Source organism: Dipodomys spectabilis, unplaced genomic scaffold (assembly GCF_019054845.1).
Source record: "Dipodomys spectabilis isolate Male_0828 unplaced genomic scaffold, ASM1905484v1 ptg000207l, whole genome shotgun sequence".
Lineage (NCBI taxonomy): Eukaryota > Metazoa > Chordata > Mammalia > Rodentia > Heteromyidae > Dipodomys > Dipodomys spectabilis.
The window spans coordinates 14,198,813-14,221,594 of NW_024870884.1; the positions used below are offsets into that span (position 1 = coordinate 14,198,813).

At 46.5% G+C, this 22,782-nt stretch overlaps 1 protein-coding gene across 1 annotated transcript in view; it reads right to left on the reverse strand.

Annotated features, from left to right (window-relative positions):
* Positions 1–2,878: 2,878 nt before the first annotated feature.
* Ret (ret proto-oncogene) overlaps positions 2,879–22,782 on the reverse strand; it is a 34,751-nt gene continuing 14,847 nt past the window's right edge. The window contains exons 10-20 of the mRNA XM_042696312.1: positions 22,177–22,296; positions 20,598–20,854; positions 16,646–16,793; positions 15,472–15,579; positions 13,022–13,236; positions 12,788–12,910; positions 9,540–9,610; positions 7,851–7,988; positions 6,087–6,186; positions 4,687–4,834; positions 2,879–3,036 (exon numbers count right to left, since the gene is read on the reverse strand). Coding sequence (XP_042552246.1) covers positions 2,879–3,036; positions 4,687–4,834; positions 6,087–6,186; positions 7,851–7,988; positions 9,540–9,610; positions 12,788–12,910; positions 13,022–13,236; positions 15,472–15,579; positions 16,646–16,793; positions 20,598–20,854; positions 22,177–22,296 — 1,586 coding nt within the window. The remainder of the gene's footprint in view (positions 3,037–4,686; positions 4,835–6,086; positions 6,187–7,850; positions 7,989–9,539; positions 9,611–12,787; positions 12,911–13,021; positions 13,237–15,471; positions 15,580–16,645; positions 16,794–20,597; positions 20,855–22,176; positions 22,297–22,782) is intronic.

The following is a 22,782-nucleotide window of genomic DNA, read 5'->3' on the forward strand; positions in this document are numbered from 1 at the left end:
GTGACATGTGGATTTGTGTATGGAAACTTCAAAACAAGAGAAGTACTGTTTCCCATCAGGACACTGGAAAGAGAAAAGCAATGTACACATTTTATGATACACGATTTATTTACACAACTGAAATGAGTTCCTTAGTCACCTTGATTACAAAAGCAAATTAACACAATTATATGGGTAAATAACCTTTCTTAAATGACTTAAAAAAACAAATCTCAATAGCTGATACATTAGCACTTAATACCCAGTCATACTTAGTAATTTCTGCTATATGTGGATGAAAATTCTTTCTGCTAAAACTCTTAAGTATAGTTCTTATACTTATTAGCACAGTTTAGACAGACAAGTGGGTCCATAGGCAAATATTCATGCCCAAATATGAAGTCAGTGATTTCCACCCAGAGCTTAACTCTCATCTCCTAGGAAAACAAATGTGCTATAGCAATTCACACTTAACTGTGTAGGCATAGTTAATAATACGAGTTTATTCTTCCTTTTGCATGTAATAAGTCTCTCACATCAGAAAATCAAAAGTTTTCCATGGTATCTGAAAAAGATTTAATCACTGTGTTTGTGAAGCCACATGACATATCCTTGCAGGGTATTCATGGACGCACACTATGATAAGGTTTAATCACCCCTTCAAGCCACCTTGGCCAGTCAAGACCCCATAATGTCATTGCTTTGGTAAAATGATTATGAAATATGATATTTTATTGAGACTACTGAAAGTCTCACCACCGTGATGAAAGTCTGGAGACCTGGCAGTGTTCTGGTGCTGTGATTCTTTTCTATAAATTGACATTTCTGGGATAGCCAAATGAGTTATTAGGTCTTCCAACAAGTTACCCCCAAGGGCCTGGAGGAGCCCTGTGTGTCTGTGGCCATGTTCCAGTGACAGAAAACTCTAAGAACCTTATGTATGGATTGGAGTCAGACTTGAAGAAACCAAAAAGTCTTCCTTTAGCAGCAATGAATGACGAAATACAGCAAAAGCTTATCCATGACCTCCCACATGAGCCCTGAGAACTGAAATATACGCTTTCCATATACAGTTTGTTTTGTTGACAATACCAGGACTTGAACTCAGGACCTGGACATTCTCCCTTAGCATTTTCTCTCTAGGCTGGTGCTCTACCACTTAAGCTACATTTCTACCATCTTTTTTTTTTCCTGGCTAATTGCAGCTAAGTAGCTAATAGAATTGTTTGCCTGGACGGACTTCAAATTGCTACCCTCAGATCTCAGCCTCCTAAATAGCTGGGACTACAGGAGTAAGTTGAGGTGCTTAGCTTCCACATCATACTTACACTGAAAGGTGTTACAGTCCTCTATCATTGACAGTAATGCTTCTAAAATGCACACAATTGTCTCTTTAGGAGCGAGCTGAGAAGATATAATGTGACATGACAAGATAAAATGTGACATGGCCACCTGCTCCTGATGCAGAAGAGAATGCTGTGATGTGGGGGTGGGGGTGGTGGCCAGGAGCACTGTGGTGGTGGGGTACCATTCACAGTGTAAGGTCTCTTTTGCTAGTATCCCAAGACACTCCAAGTTCTCCCTTTCTTCAACCACCCCCCCCCACTTTCTTTTATGCCAGCACTGGGACTTGAACTCAGGGCATTGTGCTCTCACTTGGCTTTTTTGCTCAAGGCTGGTGCTCTACCACTTGAGCCATGCCTCCACTTCTGGTATTTTGCTGGTTAATTGGAGATAAAGAATCTCATGGATCTTTCTGATTGGGCCAGCTTTCAACCACAATCCTCATATCTCAGCTTCCTGAGAAGCTAGGATTACAAGTGTGGGACACTGGCCCCTGGTTTTTCCCTCTTCTGGTCAGGGGATGTGGTCACTCAGTACTGAGCACAGAAGGGCCACAGTAAGCAACATAGTGGGACAGCTCGTTCCCCTTAAGCTGGGATATGACAGCAAGACTGCAGCAAATCTCGCCATTGTGCTAACTCTAAGAATCACTTTAATCACTGATTAAAAACTAGGTGTTTTCCTAAAAAAGCTTAGGAGGTTGTACAAAAACTAATCTTAGGATCTCAATCACTGAGCGGAGGCCCAGTCCTGAGGTCTCCACCCACCCCAACCCCAGCCCTGTTGGGCTTTGCCATGACTGAGCTCTTATTCTGAAAAAAGACAGGTGATTCCTGTCATTTTCCCCTACTTTGTGTGTGTGTGTGTGCTTCATTTAAACTGTAATACTGTTTGGGGGGGGGGGGGTAACAAAAGAATCAAAACTATTTTGGGTACAATTTCAGATCCAAGGTAGTGATTGGTGAACTTGAACACATTAACATGAAGCCCGCTGTGGCTACCGATGGAGCACAGGCCAGTCGAGGATCTTGCCCGGCACTAACAGGAATGGAATGTTTCTTTTGTGTGTGCCAGTCCTGGGTCTTGAACTTCTACTCACGGCCTGGGCACTGTCCCTGAGCTCTCTGCTCAGAGCTAGTGCTCTACCACTTGAGCCACACCTCAACTTTCAGCTTTTTTTCTTTTTTCTTTTTGGCAGTTAACTGGAGATAAAGTCTCACAGACTTGCCTGTCCAGGCTGGCTTTGAACTTTGATCCTCAGACCTCCGTCTCCTGAGGAGCTAGGGTTACAGGTGTGAGCCACCAGTGCCTGGCAGGAAAGGAATATTTAAGCTACCAAGACCAGATCACTCATCGAATGGCACAGGTCCACTAGAAGGGAAAACCAATGGAGGGAAAAGCACTTTGGGGAAAAACAATTCCAAGAAACTATTGAAAGCGAATCTGCCACCTGGGAACTGGCGTTTGTCTGGGCCAGTGTGACTGATGTACACAGAGAAAAGGGCGTGGCGTCCTTGGTCCCTTTGGTGAATTCATTACCTTGTACAAGGAAATGTTAACTATCAAACGTGTCCATTAATTTTGCCGCTGAGGGTGAAACCATCCAGTTAGCATATACACTATCATTTGCATATCTTGGGAACCCCGTGTTAGTGACAGCTGATGGCGTAAGTGGTACAGGACTCTCTCCGGGCCAGTTCGGGTCTGACATCCCTAAAAATGAAAACAGATCATTTGTTCTGCACTGAAGAATTCAGACTTCATGTGCAGACAGTAAAGCCTTGGCAAAACTCCCTTTGAGGTTCAAACCAAACTGTGTTTACTTGTGCCAATTTGCGTTCGAGTTTTTGTGGTCCAGGTTTTCCAAAAAACACTTGTTCTGTTTCAGGGGAAATAGCACATGATGTCATGGTAAATATAAACTTAGCAGACACTGCTGATTTTGAATTTTACATGTTTTTATTTATTTATGGATGTATTTTTGTATGCCGGTACTGGGACTTGAACTCAGAGCCTTGGGTGCACACTCACTTGGCTTTTTCTGCTCAAGGCTGGTGCTCTTACCACATGAGCCACAGCTCCATTTCTGGCTTTGGGGGTAGTTAATTGGAGTCTCACAGACTTTCCTGCCCTGGCTGGCTTCTAACTGTAATTCTCAAATCTCCACCTCCTGCCGATTACAGGCATAAGCCATTGATACCTTATCTTTTTTCTTAATTTTTAGATTCTCAAATCTGAAGTATATTTATTAGACTGCTAAACTGGTTTCCTAAAGCAGTGAAAACCATCACCATGTTTCTATACTTTCTGAGGTAGAAACATTCCATAAAATGTTTTCTCAAGACAAAGATGAAATGTACTAGTCTGTCATTTTAGCTTCCAAAGAAATGCTTCTTCCTCAGAGAGGGTACATGCTGACAGCACTCCTCAGCCCCAAACACCCTCAGCACCTAACCTATGATGTGTAATGCTGAGACCCAAAGCCAGGTGTGTGTTTGGGGAATCCCATGAGTCAGGAAGCCTGAAGAAATTCTGAACCATCTTCGTTTGAGACCCCACATTTTCAAAATGACCCATGATGAAGTTAGGAAACAGAAAAATCTCAAATATTTAATCCAAGACAAAAGAAGAGAGTTTTGGCCAAGAACCATGTTTACTATGAAATACAAGGCCACAGCACCACAGACTATATTCTTTAGGAAGCATGAGCTCCAACGTTTAGCACAATCATCATGATGAGGGTGCAAAGGATGTGAAAATAATAGTGTTTTTTTTTTTTTTTGGGGGGGGGGTGTTGTGTGGGAAGGTTAGCCCAGGACCTGGCAGACTTCTGCTGGACACATGACAGGGGAAGAGAAACCTGGGTGGCTTTCTGGAAGAATCTACCAGCCCAGGAGAGGTCACTAGAAGTCCCCTGGCTGTGTTCTCCCCAATTAAATTCATCCACAGATCAAGCCAATTCATTCAAGAAACAAAATCAAAAGTAACTAATTTGTTTCCCTACCCAGGAAATGGCTTAAGTCAAGCTTCTCCATATCCCCTGAGAATTCTGCCCTGATGGAATTAATTTCTCCTGTGTCATCTTAAATTGTCTGGTCATGATATTTATTTTCACATCCTTTTTTTTTTCCTTTTAAAGGAAGACACAATTGCAAAATAAATAAATTAAAAAAATGCCTGAATGTCAAAACTGGATGCAAAGTTGGACATTTAACAAAGAAAAGAATTGGTGGCGTTTTGATTTCTTGCCCGTCAGAGACACTTTTTATAAAATAAAAAACAAAAAATAAAAAGCATTACAGACAGGAGAGTACAGAGGAAACACTAGCTGCTAGAATCTGGTAAATGCATGTGAAATTCTACCATAGAGTTTGTTTTCAATCCACGTGGAGGGAAGGGTACGCGGGAGGGGGGCCTGATTACAATCCACCAAGGGTGTCTCCTCCTCCGACAGGCCATCATCGTAAAGCAGTGAGTCAGATGGCGTAGATGCAGCCAGGTCCAAGTAATCCTGAAAGAGAGAGAAAGATAGCTGCTTCCCTTGGCCCTTGGCTGCTTGTGTGTGTGTGTGTGTGTGTGTGTGTGTGTGTGTGTGTGTGTGTGTGTGTGTGTGTGTGTGTGTGTGTGTGTGTGTGTGTGTGTGTGTGTGTGCGCGCGCACATCAGTCTAGAGGACTTGAACTCAGGGTATGGCTGCTGTCCCTGAGCTTTTGTGACCAAGGCTTTTGTGCTCTACCACTTGAGTCACAGGTCTACTTCCGGTTTTCTGGTGGTTAGAGATAAAAGTCTCACAGACTTTCCTGCCTTGGCTAGCTTTAAACCACCTCCCTCAGATTTCAGCTTCCAGAGTAGCTAGGATTACAGGCATGGGCCATGGGTGCCCTGCTCCCTTAGCTGCTTTTGAGGACACCCCAAGCTCTTCAAGGCAGCAGCTCTGGCTGTGTCTTCAACCTTGTTATTGGCCTCTTGGCAAGAACAAAGTCCCTCTCCCATCAGACTGGCACTGAGGCCTGACACACCCAGCCATGCCTACAGCCCAGAACCAGGGCTTAAACTCCAGGCCTGAACATTGTTCCTTAGCTTTTCCTCTCAAGCTTGGCACTGTAGCACTCAAGCCACAGCTCAGTTTCCAACTTTTTGGTGGTTAATTGGAGGTGAGTTTCACAGACTTTTCTTCCTGGGCTAGCTTTGCACCTCAATCCTAAAATCTCAGGCTCCTGAGTAGTTAGGATTATAGGTGTGAGCCACGGGTGCCTGGATACTTACAGGTTTTTCAGCTAGAAGAGTATGGGCTGATGCTCAGACAAGTTGAATTTGGTCCCTATTGGACTTTTGGGATTCTAAATAACCTCTTAACCGTCAAAAGAGTTGGCATGGCTGGGTTCCCATCCTGTGGGCTGTAGGTGGTGACAGCAGATGGGTGTTTAGAGGGGCTGAACATTCCTGGATGTCATAGTCCCCCTCTCCCCCCACCCCCACTACGTAACATTCTAGCATTCCAGTATTGTCAGTGATCCCTTGGGAGTTGGAATTTCTCTTCCTATGGGTGCCTGTGTCAAAGTATGAATTGCATTGGTTTATTCTGTTGTTGGTTTTTGTTTTCTTCCTGATTTGCAAACAAGCCCAAAAGACTGCTTGAAGCCTCCTCTAAGCGGGGACCTATGCCCCCTCTCTCTGTGGCCAGCCGCCCTGTGGCCAGCCGCCCTGCTCCCCGCACTGGGGCATCAGGGCCAAAAGCCTCCAAGCAGCGGCTCTGCAACTCACTCTGCTCTTCACCATCATCTTCTCCAAGTCTTTGCTGATGTCTGCAAAGACTGGCCTCTTGTCTGGTTCCTGTTTCCAGCACTGCAGCATCAGGGAATACCTGGAAGGAAGAGCAGACTGGCAGTGATGAGTCAGCAGGGCCAGCCAGGCCCACCAGGACTCACCCCAGCCTGCTGAACCTCAGCCCCAAAGCTGTGAGTGTATCGCTGACCATCTGAGACTTGCCAGGGATGCGCATGCATAACTCCAGACTCAGAGCCTTAGGGCCCAGCATGGTGGTCCAGCATCCTGGAGGGTCTGCCCTCTAATGGACAAGAGGGTAATTGTTGCTTTTCTCTCCTTCCTTCCTCTCTCTTCCCTTCCCCTCCCTACTTCTCCCCTCCCATTCCCTCTCTTCTCCTTCCCTCACCACCTCTCTTCCCCTTCTCTCTTCTCACCTCTCGTTCTCTCCTCTCTCCTCCCTTTTCTTCCCCTCCCCTCCTTTTCTTCCCCCTCCTCTCCTCTCTCATCTCCCCCCTCATCCTCTCCTCTCCTTTCTTCTCTTCCTCTCTTCCTTTCTTCTCCTGTCTCTCTTCTCCCCTCTCTTCTTCTCTTCTCCCCTTCCTTCTCTCTCTCTTTTTTTTTGTTGGTCGTGGGGCTTGAACTCTGGGCTTGGGCATTGTCCCTTCACTCTTCAGCTGAAGGCTAGCACTCTACCACTTGAGCCACAGCACCACTTCTGGTTTTCTGGTTGCTATTTGGAGATAAGTTTTCACAGACTTTTCTGCCCTGGCTGGCTTTAAACCATGATCCTCGATCTCAGCCTCCTGAGTAGCTAGGATTACAGGTGTGAGCCACCAGCACCTGGCTCCCCCTTCCTTCTCTTCCCTTCTCTCCTCTGCTCTCTTCTCTCCTTTATTTTCCTTTCTCCCCCACCCCTTTCTTTTTTTGTGCTGGTACTGGAACTTGGACTCAAGGCCTAAGTTACTGTACTTTAGTTTTTGCGCTCAAGGCTGGTGCTCTATTACTTGAGCCAAATCTCCACTTCCAATTTTTTGCTGGTTCACTGGACATAAAAGTCTCATGGACCTTCCTTGCTAGGCTGGCTTTGAATTGCAATCCTCAGCGTACTACTGAGTGGCTAGGATTATAGATGTGAGGCATCAGCACCTGGCTTTTTTTTATTTCTTATTTTAATGTTTTTGTTTTGGTGCTGATACTGCTGTTTGAACTCGCAAGCCTCAGACTTGCTCCACTTGTTTGCTCAGCTAGCACTCTCCACTTGAGCTATGCCTCAACACTTTCAGCCTGCCTTTCTGCTAGCTATTGTGGAGACACAAATCTCAAGGACTTTTCTGTACTGGCTGGCCTCAAACATCCTTTAGATCCCAGCTTCCTGAGTCTCTAGCTTACAGGTGCTGGTGCTTGGCTGGAAGTATCTGTTTTGGGCTGGTATCTGGAAGTATCTGTTTGAATACCCTGATTTAACTGGAGTGGAGAGATCCTTGGAGCTGAAGTCCAGACTACCCTGCCTGCCCCTGGCATCTCCATTCGCTTGCTCCCCAACAGACACTGACCCCCTTTAGCTCACATCAAATGGATTCCTGCTTCCATCTATTCTCAGAAGAACCTCTCCTCCCGACCCCACCTTGCTGCCTGAGTCCCTAGCATCTGCCTCATAGCCAAGGGTGGTTCCTGGTATAACCTCTGCCTTCCACTCCCCCACCCCCCAAGGCCTGAGGTCTCAGGGCTGGAGGATATCTGAGTAAGGCAAACCCCTCTCACATTTCCTCGCTGCAGTTGTCCGGCCTTTCCATGCGGTGGCCAGTCTTGAGAAGGTTGAAGAGCCGCTCAGGAGGAATCCCAGGGTAGGGGTTGCCCCCCAGGGTCACAATTTCCCACAGCAGAACCCCAAAGGACCATCTGCAGGGAGAAGCAAACACGTGAACACCTCCCCCCCTGGCTCTGCGGCCTCCTCAGTGAGACTCAGTGCCAGCTTCCAGCCTGGGTGTGGTGATGGGGTTTAGGAGGTCCTGAACAATTCTTTCACCTTTCCTGTGGGCCACAAGACTTCCATTAAATCTCAGCCATGTATCCGTGACTCACGCCTGTAATCCTAGCTCCTCAGGAGTCTGAGCTCTGAAGATCACGGTTCAAAACCAGCTCAGGCAAGAAAATGTGTGAAATTCTTATCTCTAATTAAGCACACATAAAAAAATCCAGAAATGGATGTGTGGCTCAACTGACAGAATGCTAGCCTTAAACAAAAATGCTCAGGGACAATGCCCAGCCCATGAAGGCAAGCCCCAGGACCGGCAAAACAACAACAACAATAACCACCAAAAAAACAACCTTAAAATAAAAAAGGTCTTGAGAAATATTTCACTGTGAAAAAAACTTACAATGAAGTGGGAATAAAATGACCACAAAATAGCATGGGTCACTTGAGTCTATTTGTGGAGATAAGAAGTCTGTACATGCATACCACAGAAAGCTCTAGAAGATTCCATGCCTGAGAAGAGGTTAGCAGGAGAGGCTGGGCTAGGGTGGCCTCAGAGACCCATGAGTCTCCTCCTGGCATTTTTCTTTATATTTTTCGATTCTTTTACAGGCACTTTTTTTGCAATCAGCAGACTACTGCTTATTCTTATTTTTATGTTTTGGTTTTTGTGCAGATACTGGGGCTTGAACTCAGAGCTTAGGTGCTGTTGCTTAGCTTTTTCACTCAAGGTTGTTGCTCTACCACTTGAGCCACAACTTCCACTTCTGGAAACCACTTCTGGTTTTTGATAGTTAATAGGAGGTAAGAGTTTCATGAGCTTTCCTGCCTAGGCTGACTTTGAAGTTGGATCTTCAGATCTCAGCCTCCTGAGAAGCTAGCATTACAGGCGTGAGCTATTGGCGCCCACTTATACTTCTATTTAAATTTGCTTATCAGTTGAGTCTTCATGGCCTATGGTACATGTCTGTGGATCATAGAACATTTTGGAAGGCAGTATCCCAGTTTTACAAATGATCACATCTTGTCATCTGACCTGGAAGAGTGAGTTTTGGCTCCTGCCTTCCCACCTTTGAGTAATTTGAGACTCATTGGTCCACTAACTTATACCAGACCATATCTGGGTGGAGTCCCCAAGCTCCACCTGTGGGAAAGGGGACATTGTGGGATAGCCTGCCTAAGCCAAATCCACCCCAGGATTCCCAGGAGGGAAGTGTTTGGCTGGGCCTCTCTATGGATGAGGAGAGAGATGTGGAAGAAGGAAGGGAGGAGAAAGGCAGGCTGTGGCCCTTGGGTACTCTCCCACACCTTCCAACCTTGGCTTATGGAACTGCTACTGGAGTGTCGTTGGATGAATCCATGAGGGCCCCTCAAGTTCATGGTCTCTAAGAACAGTAGGTTCTGCGCTGTTCCCTGGCCAGCTTCGCTGGGGGCCTCTGTAACTCCTACCCCAGGACAGCAACACCCACACTTACACATCACTTTGAGTGGTATAGATGTGATCAAAAAGGGACTCGATTGCCATCCATTTGACAGGAATCCGGCCCTACAGCAGGTATAGAAAGAAAGGCATTAACGTTAATAAGAAGCCCTGGGGGGTTGTCATGTGTGTGTGTGTGTGTGTGTGTGTGTGTGTGTGTGTGTACTCACCTGTCAATCTTGGGACTTGAACTCAGGGCCTAGGCACTATCTGTGAGCTTCTTTTGCTCAAAGCTATCACTCTACGACTTGAACCACAGCTCCACTCTGATTTTTGCTGGTTAATTGGAGGTAAGAGTCTGTGGACTTCTCTGGGAGCGGAGAACTGGCTTTGAACTGCGATCCTCAGATCTCAGCCTTCTGAGTAGCTAAGGATTACAGGCGTGAGCCACCGGTGCCCAGCTTCAGTTTGACTCTGTAGAGAGTGTGGAATGTCAAGTCCTGAGGCTAGAACCAGCTAAGCAGAGCCTTGAAAAGGCTGAGCTCCAGCCTGAACCTCCAGGCTTTGCTGAGCTGTTGGTGGGGTGATGTGTAGCCCAAGGCAACACTGGGTAACATGTTACTTTTCAATGTCTCTTTCTTTCTGTCTTTTCCTTTTCTTTCTGTCTTTTCCTTTTCTTCCTTTCCTTTCCTTCCTTTCCTTTCCTTCCTTCCTTCCTTCTTTTCCTTCCTTCTTTTCCTTCCTTCCTTCCTTCCTTCCTTCCTTCCTTCCTTCCTTCCTTCCTTCCTTCCTTCTTTTCCTTCCTTCCTTCCTTCCTTCCTTCCTTCCTTCCTTCCTTCCTTCCTTCCTTCCTTCCTTCTTTTCCTTCCTTCCTTCCTTCCTTCCTTCCTTCCTTCCTTCCTTCCTTCCTTCCTTCCTTCCTTCCTTCTTTCCTTCTTTTTTCCTTCTTGTTTTTAAGATGGGGTCTGACTATGTTGCCCATATGGGTCCCAGATTTCTAGGCTCAAGTGATCCTTGTTCCTCAGACCTGAGTAAAGCTGGGACTGCAGACATGTGCTACACAAACTCAGATTCCTGGGCAAGTCTTAGGTGCATATCAATTTTTTTAAACGTGCATCTTAAGTCAGAACCCAACACTGCACTTTTTCCATGTTTTTTAGGACCTTTATCATTAGTGAAATGTGACCATGTTCCTAACAAGGCTGGCTGTGGTGTAGCAGGCTGTATGGGGCCACAGCAAGACATGTGGGCAATGCCTTGTGCCTTCACAGCTTGCTGGAAAATGGTGTGTGTGTGTGTGTGTGTGTGTGTGTGTGTGTGTGTGTGTGTGTGTGAGAGAGAGAGAGAGAGAGAGAGAGAGAGAGAGAGAGAGAGAGAGAGAGAGAAAGAGAACAGAAGGACTCCACCACACCCTCCCCAGGGCAGGAAACACCCACTTCCTTTTCCCTTTCAGTAGTTTTGAGATCTGTGGTCTCCGTAGAAACCTCAGAAGAAACAAATATGGTCCTTGTAACCTGTGGCAACACAAACAACTAAGCCCTTACAGGATACAAGAGTAGGGAACATTTGTTCTTTTCTGTAATTCGGATATTAATACAAAACTATTGTTACAAACAGCCAATGAGAAACATATGAGGCTGTCCAATCCTGTACCAAATGAATTTACAGCTATGGTGAAATAATATCAATTCCTGCAAGACAATGTGTATAGCATTCTCTTTTTTTCCCCCTCCCTCCATCCTTTCCCCCTTCCTCCCTCCCTTCCCTTCCTTCCCTTAAGGCTTTCCCTTCCTTCCATTCCTTCTTTCCCTTCCCTTCTCTCCCTCCCTCCCTCCCTTCTTTCTTCTTTCCTTCCCTCCTTTTGTTGGTTGTGGGGCTTGAACTTAGGGCCTTGGTACTGTCCCTGAACTCTTTTGGTCAAGGCTAGCATTCTACCACTTTGAGCCACAGCTCCACTTCTGGCTTTCTGGTGGTTAATTTGATGTAAGAGTCTCACAGTCTTTCTTTCCCACCTGGGCTGGCTTTGAACTGAGATCCTCAGCCTCCTGAACAGCTAAGATACAGGCTTGAGCCTCCAGCTCCCATACATTCATACATGTTCCTTCCTTCCTTCCTTCCTTCCTTCCTTCCTTCCTTCCTTCCTTCCTTCCTTCCTTCCTCCCTTCCTTCCTTCCTTCCTTCCTACTCCTCTCCACTCTTGTATCCTCTCCTCCCCCTCCATCTCCTTTCCTTTCTTGTGTGCGTGTCCTGGGGCTTGAACTCAGAAGCTCAGTGCTGTCCCTGAGCTTTTTTACTCAAAGCTGGTGTTCTACCACTTGAGCCACAACTCTACTTCCAGCTTTTTTTTGGTGGTTAATTTGATATAGGAGTCACACAGCCTTTCCTGCCTAGGCTGGCTTTGAACTGTGATCCTCAACCTCCTGAATAGCTAAGATTATAGATGTGAGCCATGATGCCTAGCAAAATGATGGCGCTTGTTTCTGTAGAACAGAGATAAATGATTATGGAGAAGGAATCAATTCCTCAGTGTCAGGTGGGGTTTTTGACATCAGGTGTCACTTTGAAAGGGACAATGGGTGAAAGCAAAAGAGGCCACAGACACCTGTGAATCCTTAGGGAAGGAAGCACCAGATGCAGGAAGAACCTGTGTGGGGTCTCTGGGCCCCCACAGGCAGGGAAGGCCTTGGAATTGATGGCCAGAGAAGCTCTTTCAAAATCTGCTTCAACTCTGTTGAAAATGAAATTGCAAATTGTAGGTGGGGGCAGGAGGGGACAACTGGAAGAGAGCAAGGGAAGGGTGACACTGTCCAAAAAGAAATGTACTCATTACCTGACTTAGGTACCTGCAACTCCTCTGTACATCACCTTTATCCCAACAACTAAAAAGTTTATAAGCAATCTGCTTCATCTTCCCTAGGTGTTCTAAGAGTACCAAAGTGGCTGTGGATGAAGCTGTGAGCCCTTCTGTCCCACCCCAGAACCCCCCACCACACACACACACACACACACACACACACACACACACACACACACACACACACACACACACCAGTGCATCCTGGGGACAAGCTACCTTGCTTCTCTCTCTCTCTCTCTCTCTCTCTCTCTCTGGCCAGTCCTGGGGCTTGAACTCAGGGACTGGGAGCTGTCCTTGAGCTTCTTTTTGCTCAAGGCTAACACTCTACCACTTGAGCCACAGTGCCACTTCCGGCTTTTTCTACTTATGTGGTACTGAGGACTCGAACCCAGGGCTTCCTGCATGCTGGGTAAGCACTCTACCACTAAACCACATTCCAGTCCTACCTTGCTTCTCTTTACATAAGAATCTTCTTCATAAACATCTCGAGATAGACCGAAATCAGAAATCTTCATCTTCCTCCCCTCAGCCACCAGTATGTTCCTGGCTGCTAAGTCCCGATGGACAAGCTACAAGGAAAACAAAACAAAACAAACGACGACAGCAAAACTCCAGGAGCCCCTCAGGAAGCACAGTGTGGCAGTCAGGGCCCGAACCCCGGTGCACAGGTGGACATGTACCTTCATTTCCGCCAGGTACTGCATTCCCCTGGAGATCTGCCAGGCGAAGGAGATGAGGTCGCCCATGGTCAGTGCCCGCTCATCTGGGTGGTCCAGGGAACTGGAGTTCCGGCTGCCTCCGCTGCCCACGTAGCTGGGCCCCACCTTGCGACTGTCCCTCAGGAAACTCCTCAGGGAGCCGTACTTGGCATACTCCACGATGAGAAGAAGTGGTCCTGGGGACAGGAAGAAGCAGCTCAGGGCATGTGGCTGAAGGGACTTCAGGAAAGGGGAGGCTGCAGGTACTCTCTCAATCTAAAAGGTCCAGCTCACTCTTGAATTGTTTTTCGGTTGTCTGCACACACACACACACACACACACACACACACACACACAGAGTTGGGGTTACCTGTGGATGACAACATATCATATGTTTCTGGGAATGTCTAGAATGTACTCCCCCTTAAATCTTGGGATTGTGTTGGGAGAGAGTGAAGGAAGGGGTGACATTGTCCAAAAAGAAATATACTCATTACCCGATTGTAATCCCTCCATGCATCACCTTTATAATAATAATAAAAATATTTAATACAAATATTTTTATGTGGAAACTAGATCTAAAACACACTGGGACATGATAAATTATACAGGACTCTAGGCATTCACACACAGTGAAACCAAAGGAAGATACTCTTAGGAGAAGAACACAAAGGCACCATGCCTATGTGCCCCTGATCATATAAAATAATATTTATTGAAATGAACTCCAGGAAAAGGAAATAAGTAGGTTTTTTTCTTTGTTGTTTTTGTTTTCTTTCCCTTGTGTGTTTATGTGTCTTTGGGAGGGTAAGTGGGGGGCGGGGTACAGAAATGGAGGGACAGACGGGTGCCGGTGGCTTCTGCCTGTAATCCTAGCTACTCAGGAGGCTGAAATCTGAGGATTTCAGTTTAAAGCCAGCCTGGCATGGAAAGCCCATGAGATTCTTATCTCCAATTAATCACCAGAAAACCAGAAGTGGTGCTGTGGCTCAAGTGGTAGAGCACTAGCCTTGAGCTGAAGAGCTCAGGGACAGCACCCAGGCCCAGAGTTCAAGCCTGATGACAAAGAAAGAAAGGAAGGAAGGAAGGAAGGGAGAAAGAAAGAAAGGAAGGGAGAGACAAAGGGTGAATAAGTGCAGCGTGGTACTCACTATACACTATGTTGAAAATGAACTATACAACTTGTGAGTGCAGACAGGAGAAAAAAACTGGAGAGAGTGAGGGAAGAGGTGACATTGTCCGAAAAGAAATGTACTCTTTACCTGACTTTTGTAGCTGTAACCCCTCTGTACATTACTTTTATAATAAACAATAAAAATATTTAATAAAAATATTTTAATTTTTAATAGAATTCAACCTGCAGGTTAGTTAGAAATAGTTTCTTTAATTCTCAATAAATTATAATTGTTCTTTTGTATTACTTAGCATAATTCCATATGCATACAGAATCTACTTCGAATCATTAAAATTACTTTAAATAGCCAGGCACTGGTGGTTCATACCTGTAACCCTAGTGAATCAGAAAACTATAAACTGAGGAACACAGTTTGAAGCCAGCTGGGACAGGAAAATCCATGAGACTCATATCTCCAATTAACCCCTGGAAAACTGGAAGTGGAGCTATGGCTTAAAATGGTAGAGCACTAGCCTTGAGTAAAAAAAAAAAAAAAAAAAAGTCTCAGGGAGAGGCTGGGAATATGGCTTAGTGGTAGAGTGCTTGCCTAGCATCCATGAAGCCCTGGGTTCAATTCCTCAGTATCACATAAACAGAAAAAGCTGAAGTGGCACTGTGGCTCAAGTGGTAGAGTGCTAGCCTTGAGCGAAAGAAGCTCAGGGACAGTGCCCAGGCTCTGAGTTCAAGCCCCAGGACTGTCAAGAAAAAAAAAATGCTTAGGGCCAGTGCTCAGGGCCAGAGAGTTCAAGCTACACAATTGACATTAAAAAAAAGGAAAGAAAGAAAGGAAGAAAGGAAGGAAGGAAGGAGGGAAGGAAGGAAGAAAGAAAGAAAGAAAGAAGGAAAATGACTGTAAATGTGCATATGTTTGATTTACAAGTCATGATACAATCATCTATCAAACACGAATGAGTCATTTACATTTGAACAGAATGTTGGTAGAGTGTTTAATAAATATCAATTAGATCCAGGGGAAAAAAAGCCATTTTGGGAGTCTCTGCCATGGCTGTTTGCCTTAAGAGGGACAGCACACTGAATGTAGAGCTGAGCTGACCTGGCTGGAGGGAGGGCTGCAGGCCGCAGCTCCTTTGGAAGGACAGGCTCACCTGCCTGTGAACATGGTCATGCTAGTCTGGGGCTGGGGCTGGAAGCCCAGGCCTCCAGTGGAAGGAAAGCAGAGTCACAGAGACCTTAGAAGATAGAGAGTATTGAGGGCCTGAGCCCAGGGGTGGCTGATGGCCCCTGGACATGGCCTTACCGTCCTGACTGCAGGCTCCATACAGCTTGATGACATGAGGGTGGTTGACTTGCTTCAGGAGGTTGAATTCTGACAGCAGGTCCCTCAGCTCACTGGGGGAGGCGTTCTCTGAAATACAGCACACACGGCTGGCTCCTTCTTAAAAGCCAGGCTAAGCAGTGAACAGACCTCAACCACCCTAGCAGCACCCAGCTCAGCTCACAGGGAAATGTGAGGCATCCGGCCATTCCTGGCTCTTCCCAGGGCCTGGGCTCAAACAAGAAGGCTTTGTATGCTCCACCCAGGAGCAAGCTTCTACCCTAGTAGGAGTTTTCCATTGCTATCCATTTCCATTTTCCATCTGTTATCCTAGCTACTCAGGAGGCCGAGATCTGAAGGTCATGGTTCTAGACCAGTCTGGAAAGGAAAGTCTGGGAGACTCTCATCTCCAATTAACCACCCAAAAGTCTGAAGTAGAGGTATGGCTCATTTGGTAGAGCACCACTCTTGAGTGAAAAAAGCTAAGGGACAGCACTCAAACCCTGAGTTCAGGCCTCACTACCAGCAGAAAAAAAAACCTGAAAGACCAACAAATGACAAAAAGAACCCAAGCAACAACAATAAAACAAAAACAGCTTGAGTGCCTGTGGCTCAGGCCTATAGTCCTAGCTACTCAGGAGGCTGAGATCTGAGGATTGATGTTCAAAGCCAGTCTAGGCAGAAAAAAGTCCAGGAGACTCTTATCTGCAATAGACTTCTCAGCAAAAGCTGGAAGTGGTGCTCTGGCTCAAGTAGTAAAGCACTAGACTTGAGCACAAAGAGGCTCAGGGACAGCGCTCAGGTCAAGGGGTGGTAAAAAAGGAACTCCCCCCCCCAAAAAAAAACACCAAAAACCCAAACAATAAAAGAAAATTAAGAGTTAGATTTTTTTTTAAACCCTGAGTTCTTCACAAATACAGTGAAATAGCACAGCCTCCCCTTCCCTTCCTACCTCTACACACACACACACACACACACACACACACACACACACACACACCAACACCTTCTGAGAGGCTGTGGCACCAGCATGCTGCCAGCATCACTGGCCACGGCAGGTGAAGCAGCCAGAGGCAGCCGTGCCCTACAGCAGGAGCCTGGCCCCTTTCCCGCTTTGGGGTCTCCCACAGGTGTCCACACTATGTCTGGACGGTACCTTTGAGCATCTTCACGGCCACTGTGGTGTACCCCGCTCTGCCCTTCAGGCGGAAGGCAGTTGCCTTAACCACTTTTCCAAACTCGCCTTCTCCCAGAGTTTTCCCAAGAACTAAGTTCTTCCGAGGAAACTCCCACTTTGGATCTTCCTGCATTGGGGAAGGAGGAGAAGGGAGAAAGGAATGGTGGGTATAGTTGAGAAGATGTTGGCAACAGGTGCAAGTGTATAGAAAACCTCTATCATCTGACTGATGACAGAGTTTACCAGTGACAGCCCTAAGAGTTCCAAAGTGACAGTCTCCCCGGAGAAGGGCGGAGCCCAAATTAGCCCCAGTTATTCTCATTGACAGCTCCTGAGCCAATATGGACTCAAGTTGTGGGGTCCAGTATGAGGACTGATCAGTACCCCAGGCCACTTGTGTCCTGATTCCCCAGTGGACCCCAAGAGGGACTCGGTGCACAGATTCCTGGGTCATCCTTTGTCTTATCTCTCACTTCCTCAGAACCAATAACACAATCAACATGGCCACCTTATCAGCATTACCCTACCAGACCCCCAGAACCTCACTAAGCACACAAAATGATCTACTTGCTCCTCTTCAAAATCTGAGACAAGGGGGTAACAATGCTCGATATGTACTCATGTAACTATAACCCCTCTCTACAGTATCTCTACAATAAAAATATATTAAAAATTAAAAAAAATCTGAGGCAATTCACTCCTGCAATTCTAGCTATTCAGATCGTGGTTCAAAGCCAGCCAAAGCAAGAAAGTCTGTAAGGCTCATATCCAGAAAACCATCAAAAAGCAACAAGTGGATCTGTGGCTCAAGTGGTAGAGCATCAGCCTTGAATGAAAATGCTAAAGGACAAGAGCCTAAGCCCTAAATTCAAGCCCTAGTACTAGCACATTGACAATCTCTCTCTGTCTCTCTCTCCCACACACACACACAGAGTAAGAAAAATCATTCTACCTACTTCATTCCCTTTCTGAGACAGAGTCTTCTTTTGCAGCCCACACTGGCCTTGAATTCTAGATCCTCTTGTCTCTTCTTCCCCAGCACTATGATTATAGACTCTAGCTCTCCCATTTAAGAGGAAATAGGGGAGATTGATGGGAGGGTGACATTGATATAGTATACTCATAAATCAAACATGTTGAATTGAATCCCCTGTGCACAACTACTCGAAGATAACGAAATAAAAAATAAAGCCAGGTGTTGGCGGTATAATCCTAGCTACTCAAGAGGCTAAACTCTAAGGATCCTGGTTCAATGCCATACGGGGCATGAAAGCCCAGGAGATTATTATCTCCATTTAACCCGCCAAAAGCTGAAAGTAGAGATGTGGCTCAAGTGGTAGAGCCCTAGACTTGAGCAAAAAAGCTAAGTGGCAGTGCTCCTGCCCTGAGTTTAAGCCTCAGTCCTGGCAAACACACACACACACACACACACACACACACACACACACACACACACACACACACACACACACACACACACACATATCAGAGGAAACAAGTTAGAGAGTTTACTCAGAGCTAAAACCTAAAGCTGGTGAGTGTGGTCAGAAGGCTTACTGGCAGGTCTGGGGCAGATAAAGGGGGTGTTGCATCTCCATGCTCAGGTGCAGTGGCCTGCTTAAACAACCTTACCTCATGTTGTGGGCTATGGAAGATTCTGGGTCCTCCCAGAGGCCTGCTGTGGGGCAAGCTGCTTCTGGTAACAGGGGCTAGACAACAAAACCTCACAGACAGTGGCAATGGCTGATCTTGAGGCATTCCTGGAACAGGCCCTGGGGCTGAGGCTGACCTAAGGCCTTGCATTACAACCCCAAGCAATCCCAGCCCCTCTCCTGCCCAGAGATAAACATCTTCATGGCTAAGGCCATGGAAAAATCCTGCCACAGTCTGTCCTACTCAATGCAAACCTTGTGGTTCACTTTTTAGTGTGTGTGTGGAGGGGGGAGGGTTGCTGGTACTAGAGCCTGAGCTCAGGGCCTTGTGCCATTGCTTGGCTTTTCACTCAAGGCTGGTGCTTTACCATGTGAGCCATACCTCCATTTCTGGCTTTTTCCTGGCTAATTCAAGATAAGAGTCTCATGGACTTTTCTGCCCAGGCTGGAATCAAACCTTAATCCTCCTACCTCAGACTTCTTGAGCAGTTAGGATTACAGGCATGAGCCACCCATGCCCAGCTTGTAGTTCATTTTTCTCCCTGCCTTTTGTATTGCATTTTCATAACTTGTCAATGTGCCCAATAAACAAAAACATATGAAAACAAACCACAAACACATCTTTAAGTTTGACTTGAAAAATTTAAGTGGAAAGATGAATTTAAGGAGAAGGGATATTTTATATTTTATGTAGTAATATATTTTATTGCTTGGATTATTTAGATTAGTCATCTACTATCTATTTTTTGTTTTTGTTTTAAAAATTACAAAAGGAAATTTATTTAAAAGCATAGGGAACATTTACAGTTAAACAAGTTGATAAACAGGTGTCTTGCAAAAAGAAGAATATCCAAGGCATGAAAGTTTCTATTCAAAAAACAGAAGCAAAAAGCCCTAAGTTGGGCTGGTAATGTGGCTTAGAGATAGAGTGCTTACCTCAGCATGCATGAAGCCCTGGGTTCGATTCCTCAGTACCACATAAACAGAAAAAAAAACAAAGTGGTACTATGGCTCAAGTGGTAGAGTGTTAGCCTTGAGCAAAAGAAGCTCAGGGATAGTGCCTAGGCCCTGAGTTCAAGCCCCAAGACTGGCCAAAAACAAACAAATCAACCCCCTAGGTTGTGCACTATTGCCTTAGGAAAGGGAAGGCAAACTACAAAGTAGTAAGGGAAGAATCTGTCAACTCAGAATCAAACTTGAGACTGTCAAGTCCCTCCTACAAGTCTGAGTTTACAAATATGCTTTTTGACTGGGCACCGGTAGCTCATGCCTGTAATCCTAGCTACTCAGGAGGCTGAGATCTGAGGATTATGGTTCAAAGCCAGCCTGGGTAGGAAAGTCCATGAGACTCTTATCGCCAATAAACCACTAGAAAACTGGAAGTGGTGCTGTGGCTCAAGCGGTAGATCGCTCACCTTGAGCTGAAGAACTGAAGGACAGCACCCAAGCCCAGTAGTTCAAGTCCCACAACCAACAAAAACAAAACAAAACAAAATATGCTTTTTGGAAAAAAGAAAATAGAAAGAAAAAAGTCACCCTTAATGTTCAAATTTACATGGCTGTAGTTTTAATATAGTTTTTATACTTGAAATGGCTTTAGGCCATTGGCCCGTCTATCTGAGGTCCAGACTAGTTGGTCATAGTTTTCAAGTGATAATTCCATGTTTCTATATCTGTTCAGATACTAAGTGAACTTAGGTTCGGCTCAGTCTTTTGAAATGTTTAAAGATTATTGCCACCATTCCATAGTTTAGCTGACCAACTTTCTTTTAGAAATGTTAGCCCCCTAACATGTGCAGTAATTCTAACAAAGGGGTTTGCTTTTTTCCCAGTGTTATCTATTTTTATGCCAGCCCTGGGACTTGAATTCAGGGCCTGGGCACTGTCCTTGAGCTTTTTTGCCCAAGGCTAGTGCTCTATCACTTCTGGCTTTTTGATGATAAATTGGATATAAAAGTCTCACCAGCTTTCCTGCCCAAGCTGGCTTTGAAGTGAAATCCTCAGATCTCTCTTCATGCAAGTCCTGGGGCTTGAATTCGTGGGGCATAGTTCCTGAGCCTCTTTTGCTCAAGTCTGGTGCTCTACCACTTCAACCGCAGCACCACGTTCACTTGCTTAACTGGAAATGAGTCTCACCGATTTCCATGCTTTGGCTTGGAACTGCGATCCTCAGATCTCGGCCTCCTGAGTAGCTAGGATTACAGATGTGAGCCAACAATGCCCAGATCAACTCTCTTTGCTATGACTCCCCCTGTGCTGGGGCGTAGGGGGACCCTCACCGGGATCTTGAAGGTGTCCACAGACACTTGGTTCTCCATGGAGTCCAGAGAGGGCCGGCGGGCACCAGATGAAGAGTAGCTGACAGGGAAGGCCTGGGCGGGCCGGCAAAAGGTCATCTCAGCCGAGGCAATGGGCGGCTTGTGGGCATGTTTGTGGTAGCGATGGATGCAGAAGGTGGACAGCAGGATGGAGACAATAAAGGAGAACAGGACGGCGGCAGCGATCACGGTGCGGCACAGCTCATCACACAGTGGGCCTGCAACAGGAGCACATGGCAAGTTACAATAACCTCGCACATGCCCCTTGAGGGCCCACAATGCCCCGTGAGCTGGCTAAGGGGACCTACAGGGTGCAGGCGCTGTGTGCATTCTACCCTACAAAGCTAGCCAGCCCCATCTTAGTGGTAGAAACTGAGGCCCAGCAAGGTTGGACAGCCCAGAGAGGTCACAAAGCAGAAGCAGGGTGTCAATAACATCAGCTGCTCCCAGAGGGCTAGCAGTGAGGATGGGGAGAGGAGGGCAAGTTTTTCCTCTGTCCCGAATATCTAGAAGTTTCTTTATAGAAGATAGAAGGAGAGGAATAAAGGACCTATAACTCTAATATCAAGAGAGGGCCCCTGCCGGAGAGCCAGTGGCTCATGCCTATAATGCTAGCTAATCAGGAGGCTAATTGCTGAGGATCGTGGTTCAAAGCCAGCCCCAGCAGGAAAGTCCTTGAGACTCTTATCTCCAATTAACCACCAGAATACCAGAAGTGGCACTGTGGCTCAAGTGGTAGAGCATTCATCTTGAGCTGAAGAGCTAAGGGACACTGACCAAACCCAGAGTTTAAGCCCCATGACCAAAAAAAAAGGGGGGGAGACTGGATATGGGCCAGAAAGTACTCCTTAGTGTGGTGCCCTTTGCTCCCACCCCCCATGCCGCCCTTGCTCTGGCAGAAGAAATAGGGTCCCAGATGGTGCCAGGGCTCAGTATGCATTCTAGCACAAGGACAATCTGACTAGGGAACAAGAACACTGTCTTGGACAATTCTTCATTATCTTTTAAAAATGTTATTGTTACATAGTTGTACAAAGAGGTTACAATCCCATAAGCAATTCATTTTGTGTGTGTGTGTGTGTGTGTGTGTGTATGCATGCACACATGTGCATACCAGCGCCTGTCATTGAGTTTGAACTTAGGGCCTTGGGCTTTTGCTTGGCTTATTTTTACTCAAGGCTAGAGCTCTACTACTTGAGCCACTCCTCCACTTCTTGCATTTTGCTAGCTAATTGGAGATAAGTCCCTTCGTGTGAGTTGTTATCCAAACTGGCTTTGAATCATGATCCTCCCGTCTCAGCCTCCTGAGAAGCTAGAGTTACACATATGAGCTACCAGTGCCTGGCTCCTGGCCAATTCATCTTTGAGAACTTAGACCAAAAGTTACTCTGTAGGCCCCGCCCCTCTCTCAGGGGAAATGGGGCCTGGAGGAAGAAGGAACCTCTTCCTTGCTGTTCCTTCCCTGGCCTCTGGATATAGCTACACACCTCCCTGGCTATCAGGGAGGGCTGGAGCCTGCCCTGCTGCCATTCCTACTCACCTTGGCGGTCCTCTGGCTCACAGAAGCATTTTTTCTCTTCTGGGAAGCAGTTGCAGATGCCGTAGCCAGCTTTAATCCCTCGTCTCTCACCTGGCTCGTGCCCCCCAACAATACTGCCCCCTGAGAACAGATAGGAGCATGTTCAGCAGCTGGAGTGGCCTGACAACCCAGGGCCCCTAGACTACAAGGGCTGTGCTGCCAGGAGGTGAGCAGCCCTCCTTACCTGGCACCGGCTGCTCCAACCGCGGAGGACAGCCATCGCAGAAGACCTGCCCAGAGGCCAGGACCATTCCCTCCTCTCCACCCCTCACTGGCTCCTCAGCTGGGAAGGGGGAGCTATACACTTCCCAGAAGAGACTACAAGTATTTACTCAGGACCAGAGAGGGGTAATGGGATAGGAAAGGGGGGGGGGGCGGTGCAGTTCTGAGTAAGCCAATGGATGCAAGCACTGGTGGGCCACACAAACACTGCAGCGGCCAGGCTACCAGGTGTCACCATTTTAGGGGGCATAGAGCCACTTTCCATATGAAAACTTAGGCTTAACATATGCTCAGGGATCTACCATTGTGTGTGTGTGTGTGTGTGTGTGTGTGTGTGTGTGTGTA